The sequence below is a fragment of the Bubalus bubalis genome, chromosome 11, assembly GCF_019923935.1.
Source record: "Bubalus bubalis isolate 160015118507 breed Murrah chromosome 11, NDDB_SH_1, whole genome shotgun sequence".
In the NCBI taxonomy this organism is placed as follows: domain Eukaryota; kingdom Metazoa; phylum Chordata; class Mammalia; order Artiodactyla; family Bovidae; genus Bubalus; species Bubalus bubalis.
Window position 1 is genome coordinate 41,829,058 of NC_059167.1, and position 18,469 is coordinate 41,847,526.

Genomic DNA, 18,469 nt, shown 5'->3' on the forward strand with positions numbered 1-18,469 from the left:
GCTGTCTTTCAGAGACCCATTTGAAATCAAAAGACATAAATAGGTTAAAAAAGAAAGGACAAAAAAGATATGGCATGCAGACAATAATCATAAGAGCTGGAATGGCTGTAGTAATATCTTAAAAATGAACTCTAAGAAATATTACTAGATAAAAAGAGATTTTATAATGATAAAAGGTCAGTACCTTTTATGTAACAAATATATTAAGATATATGTACCTAAAACCAGTTCAGAATACACGAACAACATAATTCACAGCTAACTTTTCAGCAAACATATGGTGGCCTTTAAGGCAGTGGAATGACATAATCAAAGGGCCTGGGGCAGGGGTGGGGAAATGCCAGCAGAGAATTCTAAATCCATCAAATGCCATCCTTCTAAAATGAATTTGAAATACAGTACAAAGTAAAAAATGGAGAGAGAATTGTTGTTGGCATACCTGTCTCACTGATAGAAGCAAGTATCAGAGAATCAAAAGGAGAAATAGACAAATGAACAATTGTAGTTGAAAATGTCCCAGTATTAATAACTAACAGAACAAGTAGACCAAAAATCAGCAAGGCTACAGCAGATCTGAACAATACTATCAATCAACTTGACCTAACATATTTTTTAACACTCTACCAAATGAGAGGAGAATATGCATTCTTTTCAGATGCATGTGGAACATTCTCCAGGCTAGGTCATATGCTAGGCCCAAAAGATAAATCTCAAATGTAAGTGATACATTTCTAAATAATAAATAGGTCCAAAAAGAAATCACAGGGGCAACTAGAAAATATTTTGAACTAAATGAAAACAAAAACACAACGTGTCAAAATTTATAAGTATGCCTTATACAGTGCTTAGAGGGAAATTCAAAAGTTTAAGTACCTATATTAGACAAGAAATGTTTCATTTTGCCTAAGTTGTCCAATTTGTTCAAGTAAAGTTGCTTGTCATATTCTCTTATAATCATTCTAATTTCCGAAGGGTTGGTAATTAATGTCCCTTATTTCACCCAAGACTAAGGTCAAAGCAAGACAGGTATGACAAGAAAACTAGAGATCAGTATCCCCTGTGAGCATGCACATGAAAGTCTCTAACATGATGTTGACAAATGAAATGCAGAAACATATAACAAGATTAAAATCATGATGAAGTGAGATCTATGTGACAGTGACATTTATGGGGCTCCTCTTGTCTCTTTGTTCTGACATCGACATCACCCTTCAGACAGATTTAAACTGTGGTAGTTTGGCTGTGTGGTCCCTTCACGTATACACTAACCAGTGTATACCTTTCTTGGTGGTTATGTATAGGTGTATGAAATAAAGTAATCTAAGCCTCTTGAAATTATGGATACCAAAAAGAGATTAAAGATACCACAAAAGGAGCAAGATTTCCACTTTTAGCCTTGATGCTAAGGGTTAAAATAGGACTTAAAACAAACACACAAAGATGAAAAATTAGGAAAGCAATGGGTTTGATTCTCAGTTTGCTAATAGCCAGGACTCAAAATACTCAAGAACCAACTAGTTCCATGTGGAAGATAAATGTAGCTGGTTTAGTTTTCCTAGAGTGAGAAATGACACCCTAATCATTGGAGAAAAAGCACTGTATCTTCAGAAAGACAAATAAGATTTTGAAGAGATGGCAGCGTGTTCCTTTCTCCAACTTCATGTCAACTCAAGCACCGAAATCAGTGCTAATATTTAGGTTTATCGATATCTGGTCACCAGTTTACAGAACTTTCCAGCTCCTATAAGGTTCACTTCTAGGTTCTTGCTTTTAGAGATGGTTATCAGCAGGAGGATGATGCACCTTGCCACCCATCCAGCCTTCATAAAAGTTAGCCTGGTGGACAAATCAGTTTGTTAGTGTCCATCGCTCAGTCATGTCTGTGTCTGCAACCCCAAGGACTGTAGCCCCCCAGGCTCCTCTGTCCATGGGATTTCCCAGGTAAGAATACTGGAGTGGGCTGCCGTTTCCTCCTCCAGGGAATCTTCCCAAACCAGGGATCGATGGGCAGGTAAATTCTTTACCACTGAGCCACCTGGGAAGCCAAATATACGGGATAAACCCACAAATACAGTCCATAATACATTTGGGGTGACAGATGAGAGAAAGCTATGGCATTTTCAAGATGTACCTAATACTTAATACCCTAATACTTTAATGCCCATACTAGGGTATGGGTATTAAAGGCAAACACCTAATACTTTAATACCCATCTCTAGGAATTCAAAAAAGAGGCAACCATATTCAAGTGGTCATTCATTTCTGCATGGTTTAGAATGTAACCGTCAACCACAGCATTAATAAGTTAGCCAATTCTGCACTATAAATGAACATAAAAATCTAATAGTTTAAAATTTGGGGCTGTATGACAAAGATTATTTCCATTTTTAAAAAGTAATGCTTCAGATGAAGGAAAGACTGTGAAACCATAAGAGAGACAAAATCTCTGCGTGTCACAGGAGATCTGAAATAACACAAACGCCAACTAAAAAAAATGCAAGCTAATTTTGAAATAATGAAGTGAGGATACAGGTACATAGTCTGTGGCAATGCTCGCAATACTTCATTTCCAGTAACTGAAAGCAGGATCAAAAGTTTGAGCAGATATTTCCAGGTAAACTATGTGCAGAGAAAATATATAGACTCATTAAACATGGCTAACTTCAAAAATTAAATCTGGCTGATCATACATAACAAATCAAAATTGATACATTTTTCTGGGTGAATTTCAAATATGCCAACATAACATTTCTACATTGTGAATTAAAAAACAATTCATAACAATTCTACAGACCATATGCAAGTTTATTTAAATAATTTAAAACTGCACAGAGAGCTAATTTATAAGTATAAAAATGGATGGTTTAGCAACCAAATATAAGCATCACACAGAAGCAGATTACACACACACCACTAAAGAAGATGAAGGCAACATTAATATCTCAGTAATTTTATGAGAATACTTTACTTATATCATAGTCAGATGTTACTAAAACATCTCAAAATATGCAGGGCCCACAAATATTTCAGTTTCAAGTCTTCCCTTCAGTTTTCTTGTCAATATATTAATGATTCTTCTTAAATACTCTACAACAATTAGTCTAGATTGACAAATGGGCTATCAAAGCCACTATCTTGCTGGCTAGACAGAGGAGCAATTAATTTTCTTGAAGGCAGCGGACACATGGCAGGTGGTACTGTACTGCTCAGTGTTTTGAATTCTGATTTTAATACATCAGCTTTATGATGAGGTGGGTGTCCAAGAGTTACGCTGCTCTTCCCTGGCTGGAAATATGTGGTTTCTTCTGACAGGTCTGGAGCATGACCACTCTGACATTTCGTAGGCTGACGAATCATGTTGTTTTTCTCTGAGTCTGAAAGATAGCTAGCTGCTGAAAACTGTTTGAAATTCACAGATTCAAGGAGCGAATCCAGGGTGTCTTGCGGCCCACCATGCAAAAATGACGCTTCATGACTGCTGTAGGGTAGAGTGGCAGTGTTGGAATGCCAGCCTGAAGAGTCACTCAGGTCCCCTACATCCTTTACTGGAACTTCCTTAACACCCAAACTCGGACTTTTCTCAGATGCAGCATTTTCACTTTCCATTAGTGGATTACATTTATATACTTTTAAACCAAGTCTTTCATTAGGACTTCGAAAAGTAATGTGTGTGGATTCAGACTCAGAAAGATCAGGGGTGTATCGAGATGAAGGTTTATTTCCAAAGGTTCCAAGGAAGGGGTGTGCATTTGAGTGCTGGAGTGATTCAGAGCCAGGATCACCAAGGTCTTTTTTCTTGTGCAAATCAAAGCTTCTTTCATCTTCACAAGGCACAAACTCAGGAGAAACACTCCTTGGCAAAATGTCTACGTGTTTGCGACTGTTATCCCTGAACTGAAAGTCCAGATGCGACTCTCTGGAACACTCGGGCTTTCTGTCCCCACGCTCTGCATCCTCTAATCGGCTTTGTAGGTTACAGGCAGCCCTCCTCTTAGGAACTTGGTCGCACATACTTCTGGGGATCGTTTTTAGACTGTTTGATTTGCTTTCCGTGTGACATGGTGTATTCTGATTCACATCATTTCTTTTTGATTTTTCAACTCCAGTGGGCCTCTCTGAAGTCAGAGGTAATACTTCTATGTACAAGGGAACACAAAATTAGGGGAAAACAGAATTAGCAGAAAATTAACACTAAAAGAGGAGGGGGGGATAAAACATGTTTTTATATATTTCCAAGCAATACATATATATTTTAATCATTCTCAAAGACATCAATACTAGACATTTTAAAATCTTCTTTTATATATATATATATATATATATATATATATATGATAAAGCTGAGTAATTTTGCTATTGAAATCTATTATTATTATCCACTGATTGCAACTGCTGGGAACATTAGATCGAATCCAGAAAACTTCTCATGTTATATGCCATTGCCCCTTTATAGCCAAGCTTCACATCACCATTCCAAAATTTACACAAATAATCTTTGTGCTTCTATTTGAAGAATGTTTACCAACATTCAACTCAGGAATTCCTGAACAATCTTTGCTTTTCGCTTTCCAGAAGTTCAGCTGAGCTTTGGGAAAGCTTCTCATTTGTAGCTTCTTGGGAAGCTGTACCTTTTATCATTATGAACTTTTACTTTGGTCAGTTTAATGCTACCTCTCATTTACCTAATACTGTTTTTAACGCTATAGTTTACCTAATATCAATCTACATTGCTTGGTATATCACTCTCTAGCCCTGTATTTTGAATTGTTGATGATGGTCTTATCTGAAATAACATATGTCTAGAATTTTTAAAGCTGTTTGAAAATTATGCTCTTTTATTACTGTGTTTAAGCAGTTCATGTTTAGTGTGACTGCTGTTTCAATCTACTATTATTTTCCATTTACCTATGCTTTCCAGATGTATTTTTCCTTTATTAGATTGAAAACGTTTTCTTCCAAGTTTTACCCTTACTACTTTGACAAAACTAATACAATTATGTAAAGTTTAAAAACAAAATAAAATTAAAAAAAAAAAGTTATATATTCTAATTATTAGTTAGCCTTAATTATTTTTCTTTTTAAATTTATTTTTGGCTCTGCTGGGTCTTCGGGGCTGTGTGCAAGCTTTCTGTAGCGGCAGTGAGCGGGGGCTACACTCCAGTTGGGGTGTGAGGACTTCTCACTGAAGTAGCTTCTCTTATTGCAGAGCACAGGCTTAGGGCACACAAGCTTCGGTAGTCGTGACACACAGACTCTGAGTGCAGGGGCGTCATAGCTGGGGCACAGGGCTCAGCAGATGCAGCTCACAGGCTCTAGAGTACCTGCTCAGCAGTTGTGGTGCATAGGCTTAGTCTCCCCATGTGTTAGCCTTAAATTTTTATACACATACTTAAACTTGTATCTTTCCAGCAAGCTCCAGAGTTAGAAGTATCTGTATCTTCTTGAAAATGATATAAATTTTAGCATATTGTTAGTTTCCTCTACAATATCCTCTTACATATCTCTGAGGATACCGTATTTTTCTAACATTCTCACATCCTGTAGTTTGTTCTATTAATTCTATTTCTGTACTCTTGTCTGGAAAATCCCATGGACGGAGGAGCCTGCTAGGCTGCAGTCCATGGGGTCGCTAAGAGTCGGACATGACTGAGTGACTTCACTTTCAATAGAGAATTAGAATATATAACTTTCAAAGTCGTAAGGGTAAAACTTGGAAGAAAATGAGCGACTTCACTTTCACTTTCATGCATTGGAGAAGGAAATGGCAACCCACTCCAGTGTTCTTGCCTAGAGAATCCCAGGGATGGGGGAGCCTGGTGGGCTGCCATCTATGGGGTCACCCAGAGTCAGATACGACTGAAGTGACTAAGCAGCAGCAGCAGCAAGCTCTGTTTTGAGGATTGCTTTTTTTTTTGCTATGTCTTAAGTTTGGTTTCTTTTTTCATGGTGCTGCTTTCTATAAATATATAGTAATTCTCAGTTGAATGCATATCTTTTAGATGTCTTGAGCACAGTATCTGCCAGTTGTTTAAAGGAGTTGGAAGTGGAGTGGAAAGGAATGAGCCGCAGAGCAGAAAGACCTAATTGCTGATACTCTGGGCACGTGAGCTCTCAGTTTCTCCTTGGTGTGTGCAGCCACCTAGAGTACTGCCCTGTTCCCAGACTCTGTTTCTGTTGCTCTCACCCAGCTTAGTACCAGGGTTCAGAAAGGGAAGTAAGCAGAAATAAAGAGGGTGCCCCCACCTGGTTTTGGTTGCTCTGGAATACCAATACCCCATTGGTATCCCCTAGGCTTACTACTTCTGGAATATACCACTACCGTCCTGTGTAGAACAGTTTCCATATTGCTCCCACTTGTAACTGTCGTCTTCTGGGAGCTCTGAACTGAGGTTTCCACCTTCAATCTGAAAACGCCTGTCTTCTTTCAGGGATTTCTCACAGCCTCTAATTTAGCAATTATAACTTTTAAAAGCTCAGTTATATTTTCTTCTTTCTCTCCTTCTATATTGTCACTTAAAATCCTTTCTATCCTTCTAGGAATAGAAGCAGCAAAATGAAGCTGACGGGCAAGCTCAGTCTGCCTACTACACTGTTTTTCCAGTTTAAGTAAAATATGCATATAATTTGCTAAATTAGCTCTCACTCCTTACATTCCCCACTCTCCTACTAAAAACATTAAATATCTAAAAGAAAGGGAGAAAAATATTTCAAGTAACTCATTTTCACATACCTGACTGTGCAGTTTTGCTCTGGGATCTATTAGAAATAGGTGTTTCCAGCAATTTTGCCATCATAGCAAGCTTGCTAGCAGCATTGATGATCTTCTTCTCAGCCCTGTGGGGAATTCCAGAATATAAAATTAATACAGTTTACAGGAAGAAAATGAGTTTCCTTAGCCCCAGGATTTCTGTTTTTCCTATATGCTCTGCCACCATTAAGAGTAGCACAGGCATTAAGCCTCTCTTAACCCTCTACTCATCATGTAGATACAGTTAATTCTGTGGCTAAGGAAAATGCTTACAAAATGACAAAATGCTGTCCTGGTACTCTCAGGACACATTGTTTAGACAGAACTTACCCTTCCTCCTTCCCATCATCCTGCAAAATCTGCTGGAGGCAAATCAAATAATATTTGCGCATCTTTCGGGCGGTTTCTTGACGTTCTCGCAACACCTCTGCTTTTACCACTTCTGCAGCTCTTTCCTTACTCTCATGAATATAACGAAGCATATCACCTGGGGGCGGGGGGAATCCCCACAAAATGCATGTTTATTGGCAGTTTTTTCAAAATAAGAGAGGCAGACTTCAGACCAATTTTCTGGGAGATGAAGTGAGTGGAGATATAGCTTAAATGTTATAGCTTTCCACCATCATTAAAATGGAATATTTCGGTCACCATTTTGGTAGACTAAAAGGAGAAGTCATCTAAAAGTCCAGTTAGAAAGATGACAGAACACAAATATGGTCAGGGAAACACAGCATATCCCCTACGGAAACTGTCATATTTTTAAACACTGAGACAAGAAATTATCGTTAATATGAGGCACAGAAATTTATGCATTTCAATTACATGTCAAGTTAAGACAAGAGAAAAAAGAAATATACTGAAAGGGTGAGGCAGCAAGGAAGACAGACGTAGACACAGAGAGAAAGGAGGCAATATAAGCTGGAGAGATTCATCGCCTTCTGTTTACTTGTGCTCTGAAAACCCATGTTTCATTATTTCTTCAATTCTTTCCACAAACCTTATGAATATCCAACTAAATATAATACTATAATCCATGAGAGGTATACAAAATGCTATTGCAGGGAGAGATTTGAGACTCACGATGCCTCCTGAAATTTACACTTAAAAATAGTTCACAGCTTTCAAGTCTTCCTTTTATCTTTAACTCAATGTGCTTTGTTTGGGACTACCACATTGAAGAATTGATGCTTTTAAACTGTGGTACTAGAGAAGACTCTTGAGAGTCCCTTGGACAACAAGGAGATCCAACCAGTCCATCCTAAAGGAAATCAGTCCTGAATATCACTGGAAGGACTGATGCTGAAGCTCCAATATACTTTGGCCACCTGATGCAAAAAACTGACTCATTAGAAAAGACCCTGATGCTGGGAAAGACTGAAGGCGGGAAGAGAAGGGGATGACAAAGGATGAGATGGTTGGATGGCATCATCAATTCAACGGACATGAGTCTGAGTAAATTCCAGGAGTTGGTGATGGACAGGGAAGCCTGGCGTGCTGTAGTCCATGGAGTTGCAAAGAGTCAGACACGACTGAGCAACTGAACTGAAATAAACTAAACTGAACCACTGCTTAAGATTAACATTTGTCCTAAATCCAGGGCTATATCCTACTGGTTGAATATCACCATCCCCATTATATTAAGGAGTCTAATTCATAAAGGAATCTCATTTATTATCAGTAAGCTCTTCCCGGAAATTACACATTCTATGCAAAAATGCTAAGCGGAAGACTATTTTTCATTATTTCAAGTGGGAAAAATTTTAATGGAGTACATGTCAATGCAAAATATCCAACCAATTTCTCAAATGTAATACACATAAATACACAACAAGTTCTCACATTAGGATGAAAAGGAACACTTAAAATTTCACTTTTCAATTAATATAATTATTAACAAAAAGTCAATTTCTTTCTAGTAACATGGACTCTGTTAGACCAGCAACAACAAAGAAGCATATTCTCTATACTAAGTGGCATTTTCAAAGCATCTACAGCATGATTCTGATGATCTATCAATTATATTTGAAACTTGAGACCTCTCCCTCTCATTTTGTTTAAAACGAATGCAAGCTTTAGGAGGCAAATATACATATCTCATGCATAAACACTGGTATTGTTCTGAGACATATATACTAACTATGTGATATTACAGTTACAAACTGGGAGGTTTTTTACTAGGAAAACAAACCACATAAATGTTCTGCAGGTTATATTACATCACCTAGTACCACAAAGGTCTTGATAAACAAATTTACATTAATGACATAATCCATTATGAAAATAATGAGAAACCACAGAATAATTCCTAATAACATTAATTTTCTATGGTCTTTAAAAGCTTATGGAAGAAAATAATAATAACTTGTTTAAAACTCATATGGCATTTTTTGGGGGACTAGAGATTTAAATTGTAAGATTATGAAATTTTTAGTTTAATATTAGTGTCCAAGAAGAAAAATGCTGAAAGCAGTTCAAGATGGTGATACAGGAAATCCTGAATTCACCTCCTCCCATGGACATTCCACTCCTATAGCCCCATATGGAACAACTGTCTCTGAAAATGACCTGAGAACTAGCAGAAGAGTCACCCACAGCAAAGCCAACATATCAAGGTGAGTAGCAGAGGCAGACACACAGTCCTGTCAAAACCTTCACCTTGGACATGGCATCTCACAATTAGGAATAATAGCACAAAAACAAAGCTTCTCCCTGAGGTGCAAGGGGTTTGAACCCACATCAGATACCCCAACTCTTGGGACCTGAACCAGAGAGTTGAGCCTCCAAAACATTTGGTTTTGGAAACCAAAAAGGTTTACATCCAAGAGACACAAAGTGCTGTAGGAAACTGAGATTCCATTCTTACAGGACCCATGCAGAGACTTGCTCAAGTTGGGAACCCAGTGCAAAACAGCAGCATGATACATGCCTAGACCTTATGTGAAGGAGATGCACTTGATAATCTTAAAGCATCTGTGAGAAGGGCAGAATCTGTTAGAACTCTCCTAGGATCAGAGGTGCTAGCAGGAGCCATTTTCGCACTCGACTTCTACCTTACAAGTCTGGCCCTTACAGGTACACTTTTGCACTCTTCCTGCATACTACAGCCATTTGTCCCACCTCTGCATTCCCCGGTTGTCCTGACACACAAAACCCAGCAGGTGTGCACAGTCCACACAGGGGACATCCCTTGAACACCTGGCCTTGGTGCCTAGAAGGCTTGTGTTTCTGGGCCCCACAGGAATGAAAGAGCCGGAGAGACCATTCTTGGCAATCTACAACCCCCAGGACACAGCAGCCTAAACACACCCTAGTCTTCCTGTGACCACCCCTTCAAGCTGGGAGAGGTAGCTCTCCTATTTCACATAATACATAGAATTAAACACAGAGAGAGTTAAGCAAAATGAAGAAACAAAAAAAAACTTTAATGAAATGGAGGTCAGTAACTTACCTGATAAAGAGTTCAAACTAATGGTCATAAAGATGCTCATCAATAAGAATGGATGAACACAGAGGGAACTTAAACATAAAATAAGCAAGAAATACAAGAAATGTTAAAGAGACTCATTTCAGATGTACGGATATATAAAGGTTAAAGTGAAGGGATGGATCAACACTTCATGCAAATAGAAAGTAAAAGAAAGCTAAAGTACACTACAGTACAGAAAGCTGAAGTAGCTACACTTATATCAAATAAAATAGATGTTAAAACAAAGACTATAATAAAAGACAAAGATCGACACTAGAAAATGATAAAGGGATCAACCCAACAAGAAGATATAAATAACATTTGTTAAAATTTATTCACCCAACACAGGAGCACCAAGACATATAAAACAAGACCTACAAGGAGAAATCAATAGTGATAAAATAATAATAAAGGGATTTAATACCCCATTTACATCAATGGGTATCTCCTCTAGAAAGAAAATAAATAGAGAAACATTGGCGTTAAACAATATAGTAGCCTAGATGAACTTAAAAAGATATGTAGAGAACATTTTACTCTAAAACAGGAGAATACACATTTTTTAGGTGCACATAGAACACTCTCCAGTATATAGCACAAGTTAGGCCACCAGTCTCAATGTACTTTTAAAAAATTGAAACCATACCAAGTATCTTTTCCAATCACAATGGTATGAAATTAAAAAATCAAAAAAGGAAACTGGAAAAAGCACGAATATGTGGAGATTAAACATCATGTTACTAAATAATCAAAGAATTAAAGGAATAAAAAAAAACCTAAAGATAAATGAAAAAAGCAATAAAACATACCAAAATATACTAGATATAGCAAAAGCAGTTTTGAAAGAGAAGTTCATAGCAATACAGGCCTACCTTGGGAAACAATGTTAAACAATCTAACTTTACACCTAAAGGAACTAGAAAAAGAAGAAAAAAGAAGGGACAAAGTTAGTAGAAGGAAGAAAATAATAAAAATGAGAATAAAAATAGAGATATAAAAAAATAGAAAAATTCCATGACAAAAATGGGCAGAAGACCTAAATAAACATTTCTCCAAAGAAAACGTACAGATGGCCAACAGGCACATGCAAAGATGTTCAACATCTCTAATTATTAGAGCAGTGTGAATCAAAACTATAATGAGGTATCACCTCACACCAGTGAGAAAGGCCATCATTAAAAAGTTTACAAATAACAAAAGCTGGAGATGGTGTGGAAAAAGGAAACCCTCCTACATTGTTGGTGGGAATGTAAATTGGTACAGCCACTATGAAAAACAAAATGGAAGTTCCTCAAAAAGCTAAAATTAGAGTCACCATCCAAACTAGCAGTACCACTTCTGGGTATATATCTAGTAAAAACTCTAATTCCAAAAGATACGTGCATCCCCAATGTTCATAGCAGCATTATTTACAATAGCCAAGATACAGAAGCAAACTAAATGTCCATTGATGGATGAATGGAAAAAGAAGATGTGGTATACATATATACATACACAATGGAATACTACTCAGCCATAGAAAACAATGAAACAATGCCATTTGCAGCAACATGGATGAACCTAGAGATCATCATGCTAAGTGAAGAAAGAGAAAGACAAATACCATATGATATCACTTATATGTGGAATCTAAAATATGATACAAATGAACTTATTTGCAAATCAGAAAAGGGAATTCCCTGGCAGTCCAGTGGTTAGGACTCCATACTTCCTCTTCAGGAGACATAGATTGGATCCCTGGTCACTGAACTAAGATCCTATAATCCACATGGTAGCACCAAAAAAAACTACCCAGAAACAGATTAACAGACATAGATAACAAATTTATGGCTACCAAAGGGGAAAGGAGGTGTGGTAGGGATAAATTAGGAGTTTGTGATTAGCAGATACAGACTAATATAAAAAAAAGAGATAAATAACAAAGTCCTACTGTATATCAGAGGGAACTATATTCAGTATCCTATAGTAAACCATAATGGGATATAATATACATATTATGTATAACATATATTATATATACACATATAGATGAGTCCCTTTGCTGTACACCAGAAGCCAACACAATGCTGTAAATCAACTATACTTCAATAAAAAAAAATTTTAATGAAAGAAGAGAGAGGAAAAAAAACAAGATTTACTTAAAAGAAAAACAACAACAACAAAAATGAGAAAAGATCAATAAAACTAATATCTGAGTCTTTGAAAAAAGAAAACTGACAAATCTTTAGCTAGACTCATAAGAAAACCCAGGATCAGATGGCTTCACTATTAAAGTCTACCAACCATTCATAGAAGATATAATATCTACCTTTCTCAAATTCTTGTTAAAAAACCAGAGAAGGGGATATTCCCAAACACATTTCATGAAGCCAGCATTACCCTGGTGCCAAACTAAACAAGAACACCACTTAAAAAAAAAAAAAAGTTAGAGGCCAATATCACTGATGAACACAGACACAAAAATCTTCAAAATACTAACAAATCAAATTGAGCAATACATTAAAAGGAGCATACACCACGATCAAGTGGGATTTATCCCAGGGATGCAAGGACTGTTCAACATTCACAGGTCAATCAGTGCAATATACCACACATTAACAAAACGAGGGATAAAAACAGTGTGGTTTTGGCATAATAACAGAGAGATCAATGGGACAAAATATAGAGCCCAGAAACAAACCCACCCACACGTGGTTGATTAATTTACAACAAAGGAGGCAAGAATATATGATGGGGAAAGGACAATCTCTTCAAAAAATGGTACCAGGAAAACCAAACAGCCACATGCAAAAGAATCAGAGTGTGCCACTTTCTTATAACATATACAAAATCAACTCAAAATGGATTAGGGGCTTGACTGTAAGACCAGAAAACCATAAAATTCCTAGAAGAAAATACTGGCAGTAAACTCATTGACACTGGTCTCAGTGATTTTTTTTTTTTTTCTTGGACCCAACTCCAAAAGCAGTGGCAACATAAGTAAAAATATATAAGTGAAAGTGAAGTCGTTCAGTCATGTCCAACTCTTTGGGACCCCGTGGACTATAGCCCACCAGGCTCCTCTGTCCATGGGATTCTCCAGGCAAGAGTACTGGAGTGGGTTGCCATTTCCTTCTCCAGGGGATCTTCCCAACCCAGGGATCTTCCCAACCCAGGGATCAAATCCAGGTCTCCTGCATTACAGGCAGATGCTTTAACCTGTGAGCCACCAGGGACGCCTAATAAATAAGTGAGACTACATCAAACTACAATGCTTCTGCACAGCAAAGGAAACCATCAAAAAGATAAAAAGGCAACCTATTAAATAAATGAAAGAAGATATTTGCAAATTATATATCTAATAAGGGATTAATTTCCAAAATATATATAAAGAACTCATACAACTCAGTATCAACAAGAAACAAACAACCTGATTAAAAAATGAGCAGAAGAATAGACAGGTTTCCAAACAAAACAGAGATGACCAATAAGTACATGCTCAACATCACTAATCATCATGGAAATGCAAGTCAAAATCACAATGAGGTGTCACCTCACAGCTGTTAGAATGGCTATTATCAAAAGACCAAGATGTGTTAGTGAGCATGTGGAGGAAAAGAGAAACTATGAATTGGTGATGGGAATGTAGACTGGCATAGCCACTATGGAGGTTCCTCAAGCATACTCAAACAGTATGGCGGTTCCTCAAAAAATGAAAAATAGTACTACTATATAATCCAGCAATTTCACTTCTGGATATTTATCAAAAGAAAGTGAAAACACTAATTCAGCAAGATCTATGTGTGCCAATGTTCACTGCAGCATTATGCACAATAGCCAAGCTATCCAAACAACCTAAGCATCCATCAGTGGATGAATGGATAAAGATGTGGTATATACATACAATGATACTACTCAGCCATAAAAAAACAACAAAGTCTTGCCATTTGTGACAACCTGGGTGGATCTTGAGGGCATTATGCTAAGTGAACTGTCAGAGAAAGACAAATAGTGTATGATTTCATTTATATGTGGAATCTTAAAAAACAAAGCAAATGAACGGAGAACAGACTAGTGATTGCCAGAGGGGAGAAGGTTGAACAGTGGGCAAAATGGGGAAGAGGGTCGGTAAGTGCAAAGTCATGAGGATGAGGAAGTACAGCACAGGCGACTATAGTGAAGAATACCTTACAGCCGTCCCCCTCTTATCCCTGGGGAATACATGCCAAGACCCTTAATGGATGCTTGAAACCACGTACTGAAACCTATATATACTACATTTTTTCTGATGCATACATCGCCTTCTTAACATTTAATTTATAAATTAGGCACAGTAAGAGATTAACAACAGTAATTAGTAAGACAGCAATTTTAACAATTTAATAAAATTATGTGAATGTGATCTCTCTCTAAATATCTTATTGTGCATATTTAATGTCTTTTTCATTTTAACTAAGCACTTATCATCCACTATATCTGTAATTTTTGCAGTTTGAGGTGTGACAGCAAGACTATCATGAATTGTTTTCTTTCTTCACAATTTCATGGGTAGAAGATCTGTCCTCACTGTAGATCTCAGCAACCTCACCACATGATTTTTTCTTTCCTTATTAAGTCGAGAACTTTTACCTTTTTACTTAAAGGAAGCACTTTCCAGCTTCTCTTTGGCATATATGAATTGCTAACATCCCTATTCTTGCATTTTGCGGCCTTTATTAGGTAAAAGAAGGGTTATGAACACAACCACTACGATATAGTGATAGTGGGTCCAATAACCGAGGTGGGTACTAAGTGACCAACAGGCAGAATACGCTGGACAAAGGGGGTGATGCACTTCCAGAGGCAGACACAGCATGATGGCTGGGATTTCATCATGCTACTCAAAATGGTCTGCAATTTAAAACTTACTATTTATGCAGTTTTCCACTTCATGTTTTTGGACTACAGTAGACCACAGGTAACTGAAACCATGAAAGTAAAATCACAGATAAGAGGGGACTATTGTATATTTTGTAACTTTGTATGGTGATGGGGAAACTAGACTTATTGTGGTGATCACTTCACAGCATAAACAAACACTGAATCAATTATGTTACAGCCTGAAACTAATATAGTGATATATGTCAGTTATACTTTAAAATCTATATACACATACATTTTAGTCCCCAAAAAACCCCAGGATAATTAACAATATAAAAATATCTCTATCCTTGTGCCACTTCCCAAATTTTAGTGGCAAACTCCAAATTTACTTGGGTAAAATCACCTATGACGGCATAATTTAGAAAAGCTATCAATGATTTCTTCTAAAAACAGGTAATATCTCAGATTAAGGTAGTTCAGAAAATTCCCCCAAATTACTACTATTAGTTACAAAAAAGACCCAAACCACCTTAAAACCTTAGAGACTTACGCTTAATCTTTTTTACAGCTTTAATGTATTGCCCACGAAGTTCTTCCAAGGCCACCTCATTGCATGGAAGGCAGGCATTTTCAATAGCTCCTTCTGACAGTGACCTAAAAGAATACAGAGATTAAGTGAAAAATGTAATTTGAAAATATGTATATATAATTTTTTAAATATATATAAATATATATTCTAATAAAACAAGCTAAGGTGTGCTAAAAAATTCACATCTGAGGATCTCGACTATAATTATTTAGGAGAAAAAGGCAAACTTAAGTGTTACGGTTACTTATACCACAATAAACCCACATGATGAAAACCTATGCAGTTACTAAAGAGCACATTATAAAAGCATATCTAATGACATGGGGGAAGAGTTTATCTTACAATACTAATAAAAGGTCACAAAGTAGCTTATATAATAATCTCAATTTTTAAAACATGTGCACATGTTGTGTTTGTACAAAAGTGAAAGTGAAAGTCACTCAGTCATGTCTCTTTGTGACCCCTTGGATATACAGTCCATGGAATTCTCCAGGCCAGAATACTGGAGTGGGTAGCCGTTCCCTTCTCCAAGAGATCTCCCAAACCAGGGATCAAAGCCAGGTCTCCCATATTGCAGGCAGATTCTTTATCTGCTGAACCTCCAGAGAAGCCCAAGAATACTGGAGTGGGTAACCTCTCCCTTCTCCAGCAGATCTTCCCAACTCAAAGACTTTAAATAAAGAGTATCTTCTGGGAATACGATTTTAAAAGATCCTTTTTTTTTTTTTTTTCCATATTTTTTGCTATGCAACAATAACAGTAATTGATGTTCTTGGTATGATAATATTGATAGGACTGTTATTTTTTTAAAAAGTAAAGATACTCAGAAATAAACAGTTTCTTTGAAATAGTAAAAGTCTACCTTGGTGGTAGTGTTTTACAAAGTGTTCTCAGTTCTTCTAATTTATTCTTCATGTCATTGTTTTCTTCCATTAATTCTTCAACAACTTTAGTATTCTCTTCTAAAAAAGAAAGTTTATAGTATATTGATCAATCTCTTTTTCTCTGTCTTTCCCTTAAATTACCAGCACAAATGTTCATAGAAGAGACTGCCAAATTTCCAGGTGTTCCCTGGTGTCATTTGTTCCCTGATAAACCCAAATCTGACCACCCACTGTTCTATATTCTCAGCACTTTAAATCTGTATTCCATTTTCAACTTATTTTGGGTTACAGACTGTCCTGGAATAAATCTCCAATTGCTTTATATGCATGTGGTTTGCTTTCCAGTTAGATAGAAGGCTTTATTTAGCAATACAGGTTTCCTAATTCCATGTCCCTCCTGGATCCTGGCATGCAGTATATGCGCATATAAACTGATTATTGAACAAGCACCTCAATACAAAATTAAGAGAAAAAAGTTAAGCTTAAATAGGTGCCATTTTCAAAAATAACATAAGATCTTCAACTCTTTGAACTTTTAAAAACAAAATGAGGAGACTGATGGAGTCCATGTGGCACAGAGGACAAAGTATAAATTTCAGAGTCAGAAAGACACAGTTTAAGGCCTTCTTATCCACTGGATGAGCTTAGGCAAATTACTGAATCTTTCTGAAACTGAGTTTTTTCATGTGTAAAATGGGGATAGTGTTATTGACCTTGAAGATTATAATGGAAATGAAATAGTAAATGCACAGCACCTTATACAAGGTCTGGCAATAACAATGTTTAATAAATATGAACATGGCACCCCTTGTTTCCTACTATACCAGCCTTTCAACACACCCTACAAGTTGGGGAATGAATCATTCTGTTCTCCCAGTGATGGATACAGCTTGTATATTTCTAAACCACTCACTCTTACTCCATCACTTTTCAATAAATGCTACCATGACAGTGGAAAATGGAACTTAAGAAACAATAAAGCAACCAAAATAGCAAAAATTTTATCAACTAGCGGATTTACATTAACACAAACACTGAAATTATCAAATGGCTTAAATTCTGACCCTGACCTCTTTTATTAGCTTGTTGTTTTGAGCCAATTACCAACTTTCTTGGATTATTTCTAAGTCTACAAATTACAGAAGTTATCAGCCTCAAAATACACTATGTAAAATAACTATTGTATAATCACAATATACAGTGCTAAATATTATTATCTGTAAATAACCACAAACTACTACCCTTATCATTTTATTATATAAAACAAATTTCTTGATTTTCATCAAATTTTACAACAGCCTCCTCCACAGGAGGAGAAATTTACCTCCACAGTTGGACAAATTTACTTGCTCTCCAGCCTCTGTTAAAGACCTAAGCAATCACCACGGGAACTACAGTTGTTAAAATTTTTATCTCAAAATTGCTGAAACACTTTCTCAGCATTAAAGCAATTATGATCTATCTTTAGCAGACTTAGGAAGCAAGTAATGGGAGAAGGTGGCTTCTCTTGGGCAAAAATATTTACCGAGTGTGCTATGATGCCAGGTACTGTGCTAAGGCTGGGACAGGATTCAATCCTTGTCACCATCACACTCCAAAGGAGAATTCAGACATTAAATAATCGCAAGGATGACAAGCGTTACAAACCTCATAGGAGCAGTGGGAAATGTCTAACAGAAGAAACTAGCCAAGTCTGGGGTGCTTAGGAAGGCCTCTATAGGGAAATCATGTCCCAGGGGGTTGACGAGGAGGAGTTAGCCAGGCATTGTGACCAGGATGGGGAGACAGATGCTGTTGGTAAAGGAAGAGGTGCACAAAGGCCCAGAGAGTCAGTGAAATCCCTGCCACAGCTCTGTGAGAGAATAAGAGGGCTAGGCAGGAGATGAGCCTGAAAGGCTGGCAGAAGTGGGATCAGGGAGGGCTTCTTAAATTATGTCAAA

General features: G+C 37.0%; 1 protein-coding gene across 11 annotated transcripts in view; it reads right to left on the minus strand.

Moving 5' to 3' along the window:
• Window positions 1-18,469, minus strand: part of CEP152 (centrosomal protein 152) — a 143,405-nt gene that overhangs the window by 36,718 nt on the left and 88,218 nt on the right. For 5 of the 11 annotated variants that reach the window (XM_044924989.2, XM_025295545.3, XM_025295548.3 and 2 more), the window contains 5 exons: window positions 16,508-16,607; window positions 15,607-15,710; window positions 7,079-7,235; window positions 6,731-6,834; window positions 2,788-4,133 (listed from right to left, as the gene is read on the minus strand). In XM_044924989.2, coding sequence (XP_044780924.2) covers window positions 3,097-4,133; window positions 6,731-6,834; window positions 7,079-7,235; window positions 15,607-15,710; window positions 16,508-16,607 — 1,502 coding nt within the window. In that variant the 3' untranslated portion in view covers window positions 2,788-3,096. Of the gene's footprint in view, window positions 1-2,787; window positions 4,137-6,730; window positions 6,835-7,078; window positions 7,236-15,606; window positions 15,711-16,507; window positions 16,608-18,469 lie in introns of those variants that run through there. The other 6 variants (XM_044924991.2, XM_044924987.2, XM_044924990.2 and 3 more) reach the window with 2 other exon arrangements.